The following is an 11089-nucleotide window of genomic DNA, read 5'->3' as shown; positions in this document are numbered from 1 at the left end:
GGCCTATACGAACAGATCTTGTCCTATATCCTTATTCCCAGTTTATTCGGAAACGAAATTAATTTTCAATAATTCTAACGATACTCCGGTGCACGCGTACTTCACGAATTCCTAAATTCAATCTTCTCCAAAACTGCCATACGGAACGACCTTATTCTACATTCTCGACTTCCATATTTTTACATGGCCAACTAGATCCTTTACCGTTGCACTATAATTTCAGTTCGCGACCCTGCATCGTACGATACTATACAAATATTAGTATTTTTGGTATAACACCGTACAAAATACTATTATCTACAAATCTGGCTGTATCATTGGCGAGTAGACGACTGACCATAGGTCAGCTAAATTCTCCCCGTGCGATCGAACGAGATTCTATCGATAGAAAGAAAAAAAGGAAAAGAAAAAGAAAAGGAGATCTGTGGGAACAGTGGGGAATTATTGATCGTTTCATTAACGGTGCATGCACACACAATGGTTCGCTGTAGAATAAAGATCGCGGTGGGAAAGTTTTTCGGCGAGAGATCGATGCAGTTGGTGGCTAGAACGCGTGAGTTAAACGGCACTTTGGCCGATCCTTGAGTCAGCCACGGGAAAACGCGGCGGGGGATCGTTAGCAACCGTCCAGACGAGCATCGTCGAGCAGCCAGGCCTTTTCCGTTTGCACGAGCACACGGTGTGTGCCTGTCGTACCGTGGCAGTTCTGTTGTTACGCACTCGCGGCCCTATTTCTTCTTCGCGCGCTCCTCTCAGCGCTAGGGGTTGAGAGGTGTACACGCTCGACTTAGAGAAGCGTAAACGCCGACGTTGAACATTCAACGGCAGGAGAAAACGATCAAACGAGCATCGATCGCAGTTTCTTTTCTCGCTGGTTAATCTCTCGACTTAAATTGGCTTATCGTATTTCTCGTTTCTTTTATTTTCCTTCTTCTGTTTCCTTTTTTTTTTTTTTTTTTTCGTTGGTTGATTTTTTAGGAGAAGATTATCGTGTTTTCGTAAGGGTTGGAGCTCGTCCACTGTTTGATTAAAAACTTTCATTTCCGAATTATTTGACCCTCAGTGGGCAAACTCAGTGGGTCGTTGGCGACGCGAACGAAATTTCATCTCTGAATTTCTGTCGAACGAATTTTTGGTTTCATGGGGAAAACGGCCAAATGTTTGACTCGAGCGATTTTTACATTTTACAAAGCGTAGAATAGTAAACAAATTAGCTTGTTTCCTATTCTATGACGAGAATCGGTAATCGGTGCAAGTGTGTCGATATTTAGAAACGTGTAAGAATCTTTTACGAATGGAATATAACTTACTTGTGATTCTGCGATTAGCTTCTAACGAAAACGAAAACGTTTTACTTGGTAATTGTAAATGTGTAATTATACGATTATCCTGAGAACCAGTGGGCTAAATTGAAAATGCTTTATGTACTGCCTTATGATTTGCAGGGTAATTAATCTAGAGTATTAATGAAGGCTCGTCAAACGAGACTAAATCGATCGAACAAAATGTCGAGAAGGTTAATTGTAAATAAGCTGGTTCTAACTAGCGATTAACTTCGTCTGTAGGTTCGTAGGTACTGATTAAAAGTTACTATGTAATAGAATACGACTTTGGTTTAATATATCGTATTCTCGTATTCTTGGTATGGTAATTTGGTAATAAAACGTGGGTCAGAGTATTTCACATATTTACACGTTCTTTAATCTACGTCGTGTTTAATAAATATAGTCGATAATAAAATTAGGAGTATAGTCATATTGACACAAACGATTTAATGGACTCGAGAAAATATCACGAAGGAAATAACGTTGAAGCAATAAAATCTCAAACGAAACGTTTTGAATGAAATCATTAATTCATATATTCGATCAGTTCTCATTCACTTTCACAAATTTGTCAACTTTTTATTGAGAAACGCAATTTTACGCGAGCTTCCTCTTAACGTAACACGGACTTTGAAGAAGTGTCATACTGTCATGCGTCAGAAAGATATTTCTCTTATTTCGATCGCTTGTACAACAATTTTCTTTTGTTCTTCCATTCTTGATCTCCGTTTGCTGTCCGCTTCGTTCTCCGCCTACATTTATCTCACTTTGAACCTTATTGTTCTCCTTATCGAAATCGGTCCTGAAACGAGAGAAAATTGTCCTGAATTTATGCCAAACTTGCGGAATATGCGTTCTACTTCATCGTGGCAGATAGCTGTATGCATATGGGATGTTGTGAAAAAATGACGTCGAAATTTTCTTCGACATTTTCATTAGCGAGATATCGTAAAGAAGAAATTTGTAAATTAATTGAATGCAAACAATCGAGGAATTAAATAATTCTTCATATTTGATAATTGCCTGTAAAAGGAAAAAGAAAATATTTAGATCGAATATTTAAATATTCGCGGATCAAATGGATGGTAAATAGGAAATTGAAGTTTCTTTAATTGTAACGATATTTATTTGAAAACGATGTTCTCTGAAAATATAGGAAGCAGAAATTACAATAACTATATCGTTATTAGAAACCTTTCATTTACAAAAACGTTCACACGAAACTAGTTTCACGAATAGACTTTAAATTCTTCTTATTACAAATCTTAATAAATTTCGTGGCTATCGCAGACACTCAAATTGCAAATCAGCTTAACATTCTCACCATTCTATAATCTCTATAAATGTCTAATTACACGAAACTGAATCATCCTTGAAACTTACCGGACCAGACACGATCTAGCGAATGTCATTCCGTTCACTCGATAAAATTTTTATCAAATGTCCACCGAGCAATCATAATTGTTAGAAAAATAATAAATTACCAAAAGATGCGCGCGTGAAGAATAAAAGTTGGAGAATTACGAAGCTATAAAGGGTAGAAAGCGAAAAGCGTAGCTTATTTCGAAGACAACCCCTATGCGTACAGCGTTTCATACGTACACACATACACACACACGCGCGCGCGCGCGTGCATGCACGCACAGGGTTAGAGAAATATTTCCAAAGGTATTTGCGGAGATCGACGGACAGAGCTGCTCGTTACGCCTTTAGTATTCGATCGCTATGCGAACCATTCGAAGAGCGACGCGTATTTCGAGCTGACGGGACGAAAAACAAGGAGGGGATGGAGAATGGCGCCAGGAACATGCTGCATAAGGATCTCGATGCGGCATTATCGTGAGTCGAACCATTGACGAGATCGATGAAAATTATTATCTCGATGTCGATTTATCTTTCGACGTCAAACGTCTTCTATAATTTCCATGAATCCATTTTAACATCGAATTTTTCAGGACAGAGAAGTTATCGTTGGTGGGAATATTTCATCGACGAGGATAATAAAAATTATCCTGTTTGTCCGTTCGAACATCGAACAAAGAAATTCTTCGTCCCTTTCATCTCTTGTGTTAATTTTAACAGCGAATGTTTCTTCATCTACGGGCAAGAATTATTATCAGTTGCTATCAGTAAGCTTTTTATTCGTACGTGAACGTTAAAAAAGCAAATTCTTCGTCTTTTGTAATTGACATCGATCCTTTAAGAATCCTTTATTAGAATAACATTGTTGGTCACGTGGCTCTTTCATTTTAACGGCTCTTTAGAAGAAATATAGGAATTAAATATTGCGATGAGTACATCGATTAGTAGCAATGCAATAGTACGGTAGTAGGAATTCGATAGTAAATTGATAATCGATTAAAACAAGGCCTACGAAATATATACATATAGGGTACCTGCGAACAGAGGATCACAGGGAATCTGTAAATCTTCTTCAAGAATAGTCCACGTTTTAACAGCGTTTTGCCAATTTCTTCGCGTGCGTTCTTGACATCGAGTGGCAATCATCTACTTCACACGCCTAATTCGAGCTTTAATTCCCGTAACGGACTTTCGAGTTAACAAATACAGACTGGCTGAACATCGTTTAAACGACGTCAACCCCACTAATTGCAACACAAAAAACTTAACTATCTCGTCAATGAAATACCTTGAATCACATCCGCGTGTTCTACCTACTTTAGACGTTCCACTCTATTTTATTTCGTTTCTTTCTTTCCAGAAGAGAGTTAATAACGCTTTGATAGAAGTTTGTCGCGTTCTTCAGCGAAAAACCTTTGTTCGATAGTCAGGAGTGGAGGAGGACGGAAAGGGGGAGTTCTATAGTAGTTCCGATCGCAAGAATCAAGTTTCCTTTTGCCAGTAAGTTTCATCTTGGATACGGTTTTCTTTCTCGCCGCGATTTTTGGCACTCGTTCGTTCGCAGTCGGTATCTGACTGGGCAAGGTTTGACCAGGAAAAACGAAATCAGACGCATGCTCTCACATACATTCACACGTAATTGTACACATACCGAGAAGTTCATCTATCTATCAGATGAGAGAGACCAGAAAACATATCCGTACGAAGTTATTTCTATGGAACGCGTAGAAAACACACGGGAACATGACGTACATACATGTATCGACTAGTCGAAAGAGAGAAAGATGAATCGGAGTGAAAGAGGCGCGAAGGGGAAAGAAATACTCGGCACACATTGAATCCACAAAATATCGAATTAATCCGGTCTGACGGCCTCTGTCCCAGATACGTTGGTCACGGATCATCTGGCTGTTATATCGGAACCTGTATTAATTAAACGGAAATCTCTACTATGTACTATTATTACTATCGACTACACTACTACTATTATTACTACCGCTATTACTACTATTACTATTACTACTACCATTACTACTACTATTGCTACTACTACTGCTGCTGCTAATACTATTACTACTACTACTACAACTACTACTATTAATACTATTGCTACTATTACATGATAGGTATTTATATATTTACAATTGCGTGGTGTGGAGTGGAACATTGTGATATAATAGATTGGTGCTAACACCTTATTGAAATTGAAGATGAATTTAAAGAAATGAAACAAAAGTGAAAAAAAAAACGACAAAAAAAAATGAAGATGAAGAAATCGTGCAATATTTGCGAGAATAGGGGAAAAATGCGGGCCGAGGCAGCTGTCACTGGCCGAAACGCGCGTTAAGTTTTCCGTGGTGTTAAAACCGTGGCGAGGAGAATGGAGCGAGGCACAAGACGAATGAAAATCACGTTTCCGTTCACTTTTCCAAGCCGTCGCGTCGCGACAAAACGCACCGGTCGATCCCGTTCGCGTAAATTCTTCCGACGTCTGACAGAAGAAAATGAAAAAAAAAAAAAAAAAAAGAAAAAAAGAAATACGGTTGTTCGCCAAAACGGAACCGGATCGTCGTATCGTTTTGTTCGTCTGTGAAATCGGGGATCTCTTTGTCCAATAACTTTGTCCACGCTTCGTTTTCCCTTTTTCTTTCGAGCACTCGTTATCTGTATCTTGATACCTTGATATCTTGATATTTTTCATATGGAATTCGTCTGACTCAGCCAACATTACTCCAAGTTAAAGAAGGTTTAGTCGAAGGATTTGTTAATGCGAAAAATATATTGCGAAATATTTAGATTTTTATTGCAAGTGTCTCTACAAGGTTGGTTTTTTAGCCTTCGATCGGTTAAAACGTAGAGAATGTCACTTATTATTCGTTAAATGGTCCAATCTTTAATTGATTAGTGGATCTAACGCTTAATGTTCGTTATTAGTATTGTGGCGTATGTTAAAACGGAATTTTATCGATATTTAACGTTAACCCTGTCTTTCGTATAATCAGATGTAATTTTGTAATTACATCTCTAAAGGTGTTGACAACTTAAAACAAATTTAGCGATTTCGACGTACAGTAACGGACAAGGGTGCTAAAGATTATTGCAATTGTTTTAATCACTTGAATGCCAAATTTGCGCAATTAATCTGCCTTGTTGTAACGTAGAATTATCGCAACTAGAGTAAAAGTTCATAATTCGATCAGAGCAAGTTCGTGAGAAATGAGGATAATTAAATCCAAGTGGTATAGTTTAATTGTTTTCCACGTTAAAGTTACATCGTTTTACAAGCGACGAGTGATCGATATCCGACAAATGTAACCATTCGAAAATCCATAAAACGAAAACATCGTTTCATCAACATCAAACTCAAGGTATGTTAACATTTTTCACGATGACTCTTAGAATCTCGGGACCAACTTCGATTTTCGTTACTGTATCCTCGAAATTGCTGGGAACAGTGACATTGGCCAGAAAAATTGGCCCGTGTAAGCAACGCGATACGGCGTGATCCATTCGATCGAGTGGCACTCGAGGAATCAAGTGCGATCGAAGCGCGATAGGGGAAAATTTGACGGACGAATTCGTTGGTTTAATCGTAGGATAAAAAGAGGGAAGAGAAAATAGAGGGAGGAAAGGGAAAACGAAGAGGTGAGGCGAGGGTGCGAGAAAGAAGTCGACGAACGCGCGACGAGAAGAAAAGAAACTATGGCTGTGCAAGTGAATATTATGAGTGTAGTTACATAGGTGTAGGTGTTACCTAGGGTCTAGGCTTAGCTGATCATAGGATAAGGAGCACGTTTATGGCGTTTTGTTTTCAGCTCGACGAGCGACAGCTGCCCGTTTCGCCCTTGTACATTACCGAACTAAATAACAAAAAAAAAGTACTATTATTAATATCTCTTTATATTGTATATTAATATATACAAAGTACGAATTAATCATGGATATATATGTATATACACACACGGTATATGTATATATCTATCTTCGTATGAATATAAATATAAATATATATATATATATATATACATTTTGTTATTTTTCTCGGGGGATAATATATATATATATATATTAAAAAAAAAGATACTGTAATAATTGTAAATCGTGCGCGCGGGGAAATCGTGGTTCTCCACGCGCGTACTAACTGAGCGTGTTCTACTCGTCATTCGAAAGGAAACAAAGAAAAGAAAAAACGAAAAAAAAAAAAAGAAAAGAAAGAGTACTAATAATGGTAATAGGTAAAAATAATAATAATAATAATAATAAATAAAATGAAAAACGACGGCAAGTGTGAAAAAGAGGGGAAAATACGAAGAGAAACTTAAGATTAACAAGTGAGAGAAGAAAAAGAATTGACGCGAATTGTCAGACTGAAAGTTGTGATTTTGCATGGCAAGTGTATATATAGGGAAAGAGGAAACCAGAAAAAAAGGGGAGGGGGGAAATAAAAACCTCTGCGTATATAGATTCAACGGTATAAGTGAGAAAGGCGAGAAGGGTTTAAGGGATAGAAGAAAAATGAAAATGAAGAATTCGTTAAACCGTTGCATTTTCGCGTGTGTGAGAATGAACCAGAAAAAAAGCAATGTGCGAACGAAAGAGAGAGAGAGAGAGAGAATATGAGCGCTTCAGCGTATATGCGTATGAAAGAGTAACAAACGATGAGTGAATATACACTAGTATGCATGTCAAACAAAAGAAGAAGGAACCAAATCGACGCGAAATGTCCTTCCTTTACCCCCATACCTTCACCTTCGTCCCCTGGAATCCCGAAATAATAAGAAAGCATCTCGCTTCCCTTTCGTTCTTTTTCACTTTCGTTACGTGGAGCTCCTCCAGCACCATCTCGCTTCTTTCTCTTCCTTTTTTCTTCCGTTCCTTCGTTTATACTTCGTTGCGACACTCTACATGCACAGACACACAATACAAAACGTGAAAATCGGAACAGAGAGAGTCGAACCTAGCTAGACGAAAGTGTTGTATACACATATCTGATCGAACGACCAATAGTCGGCCACTATGAGAACCTTTTGTGTCTCATCGTCAATCGGACAACGTCGACCACGCAGAGATCGCGTCGATGACGAGGGAACGAGGCCAGTCGGATCATCGAGCTGTCTGTCTGTCTTTCCATTCGCATTGAAGGCGCGTCCTGCATCACGTTGAAGGTGTTGGTCGTTAGCGATCGTCTTCGACGTTGTCACGATTAAAGGTGGAACTACCCCTGCAAGCGTTAAACGTTGCATCTAGATGCTTTCGTTCGTTACAGTTGTTTACACGATATCGTTCGCGCAGAGAATTTTCATCGATGTGAGATGTTCGTATTATAATACGTCGAGGAAACATTGGTCTAAAATTTGTATCGGTCTTCAACAAACGTGTTCGATTTGCATTAAGCCACAGTTACAGTGGATCTACGTTCTGATGGGCTATCGTTCTAACGGGTGGAACACTCGATAGTCGCGAGAAGACGTATCCACTGTAGCCTTAGACACGACTGACGCTTATAGGGAACACCTTAACGTCGTTTATTGACGAGGAAGAAGACGCTCGAAGAGCCTGTCGCGTGTAAGATGGTCGGTGAGCACAAAAGGTTCGTAAGAAACGTGGCACGCTATGGTCTCCGTCGTTCTGGTTTAAGATCGGACGAATCATTGCGTATCAGTTACATTTTCGGCTCCGACAAACGTACAATAGGCGCACTATCGACGAGAAGAATAGAAAAAAAGAAACGTTGAAAGAAAGAAAAAAAAAAAGAACAAAATCTCAAAAAAATGGAAACAATAAAAACGATTGAAGGAAATCGTGCACGAAAAGAAAATAATAAAAAAAACAAAAAAAAAAAAAAAGAGGAATACACGGAAAGAAATCGAGCAAGCGAAAAACTAACCGCAGACCATGCCGATACAAACGAGGACTAACGATCATAGGGCGTAATTGATTTTATTACCGAGAAGACAAACGTGAGAGAAAAAAAGTAAAATAATTAATAATAATGGGAAAAAGATGATTATTCTTACTACTTCTTATTGTTACTACGATTATATTCTTATTCTTATGGTTATTCTAACATTGCAAGTGTTATGTTACGATTGCAATTATTATATACACCTTTAATTATTATATAGTGTATAGATAATATATGGATGATGAGGATAAATGAAGCAAACATTACAAAAATTTGCAAAAAAAAAAATCCAACAAAAAAACTATGGAGAATTAATCACATGTGCATTTAATGTATTTCATACTAATTTTTTGATTAAACATAATTGTGTGTTAACCGAGCCGTCTATCTTTCTTTTTTCTTCCAGATCATTGTTCTTCTCCCTGCCCGTTAACGTCCGTACGCTACTCGACGTCGAACGAACTTACTAATTACGTACACGCAATCGGACGTTATCCCGCCCATAAGTCAAACATTTGCTAATCTTAAATATGAAATTTATGAAAATTAGATTTATAGCGAGAGTCTTAGAATTCCTATAACACGCAGCATTGACCCACATAAAATGGAAAATAATTCAAAATACTCTATACCGATAAAATTCCCACTCAATCCAAACATGTATATGAAAGTTACAAGATATTCGCAGCAATTATATATTCAATAAAAAATTAATTCTCGTAAAGGATTAAACGTATAATAAACGTTAAAAGTAATCCCAAAGTGAGTATCGGATTCTTTATAAAATACAACGAATGCTTGTTTAAATATCTTGAACTCCGCGGAATATATATTTGCACTAAATACCTTGCAGCTTCTACATACATTTCCAAATTTCTTTCAAACTTTATCGATACAATCGCGATAGTCGAGTCTCGTTACGGTGCTAATGATATTTCTGAAAGTATCGTTCGCGTTGTTTCACCTGACAATTCAAAATGTGAACGCACCGTGTCTACGATAAGATCAATAATGCAAAACTTGGGTTCCAGTCAACCGAGAAACGATCGTCGATCATCGTACGGAGGTTAACGCAGTCGCAAGTGGGGCAAGTTTAGCGTGCGAACGCGATCATCGAGCGTCCGAATCATCGTAATTTCTGCCAGCTGTGATACCTGGTTTTAACTAGGGCACGCGTCTCTAGAGACGGTCGACAGCAACAGTTTCATTTCGTTTGAAGCGTTTCGTTTCAGATCACTGTGTGTGTCGATCGTCAGTTTCAGGCAGAGACGTCGCGACGCTGTTTGCCGTACCCGTGTCTCTGCCGATACATCCGGCTGCTGTCGTCGGATCCGGTGGTCGGACGTATCGCTGTTGGAAAAACTAGACTATCGGGGCCGCGTTCAAACGTCCGATAATTCGTTCAGGCCGGATCTCTTTCCGCCATTTCTGACGATCCTCGCGTCCCGTCGTTGTCACGCTGACCAATTTTCCTTCGTCCACCGACACCGCGTGCATCGCTTCAGTTTTATTTTCCCTGCCGCTTCAACGCTCGCTGGCTTGTTATCCGCGACGAAACAAAGCGACAGTTTTGTGATTCCTGGCTTTGGAACGAGTCGAGAGGATTCCTTGTTAACCGGCAGCCAGCTTTATCGTTCCTTTTATTGGTAGTTGAAATACGGGGCGATGTTACGGAGTTCATATCTCTGGCGTTGGCTGATAAGAAGCATAATTGTCTCGTGGGTTAGTGGTATGGATTTGGAGTAATCGTAAAACTGTTTAATCGCAGATTAGCATAGGTAATTGTGGATTAACGTAAGTTACAGCTTGTAAAGATGATTACTTTTTACTGATATTGATATTTAATCTTTTTTTAACGTATGTTTAACTGCTATTTAATGTCATTCTAATCGCAAAAGCGCTATCTATATTGAAATATGATGTTCGACTTTAAAAATGGAAACTTCTATCAAGTTGTACACTTATGTATAATTAACGATTATTCGATTGGGATGAATTGAACCGCGTGATAATTTGCTCATGAACGTCAAATTATCTTGCAACACAAAGTTACACCTATAATTCGTAAAAAAAGGTTGAGTTAAAGAATTACATTAAGAAATTAGAAAATTGAACAATCAATAACAAAATGAATAACAGAAACGTCGTCGTCAAAATACTTCAAAGAAGGTCCTCGCGCAACCGCCTAGAAAATCGAGACAAATCGTCGATACCAGTTACATTTGCATTTCGTTTTCTGACAGCAACGCAACAAGTCCCTGCTATCGTTTCAAAGACGTCGAGAGCGTCGAAGTAGAACGAGTGACAGAGAAAGACCATTTCTCTTTCGTTCTTTCACGTTGATACTTCCGATCTGTTTCCTGAAAGCCGTGAAAAGGCGTTCTTGCGTTCAACGCGAAAGGCATTTTGTCCCGCTTGAATTATTAATTCAATTCCACGGCGTATCGATGCATTACCTTTCCAAAACTTCACACGCGTAGTAACATTCCTATGAATA

The 11089-nt window shown here is 38.6% G+C and overlaps 1 protein-coding gene across 3 annotated transcripts in view; it reads left to right on the top strand.

Annotated features, from left to right (window-relative positions):
* Window positions 1-11089, top strand: part of LOC139987186 (uncharacterized) — a 74457-nt gene that overhangs the window by 45509 nt on the left and 17859 nt on the right. Inside the window, exon 5 of one of the 3 annotated variants that reach the window (XM_072003162.1) lies at window positions 8999-9337. The exons of the other annotated variants lie outside the window; for them this stretch is intronic. Within the exon in view, the coding sequence (XP_071859263.1) occupies window positions 8999-9114 (116 nt within the window). The 3' untranslated portion in view covers window positions 9115-9337. Of the gene's footprint in view, window positions 1-8998; window positions 9338-11089 lie in introns of those variants that run through there. 3 annotated transcript variants of the gene reach the window in all.

This window comes from Bombus fervidus, chromosome 5, assembly GCF_041682495.2.
Source record: "Bombus fervidus isolate BK054 chromosome 5, iyBomFerv1, whole genome shotgun sequence".
In the NCBI taxonomy this organism is placed as follows: Eukaryota; Metazoa; Arthropoda; class Insecta; order Hymenoptera; family Apidae; genus Bombus; species Bombus fervidus.
The sequence above is the reverse complement of the archived record's forward strand: the minus strand, read 5'-3'. Positions and strand labels throughout refer to the sequence as shown.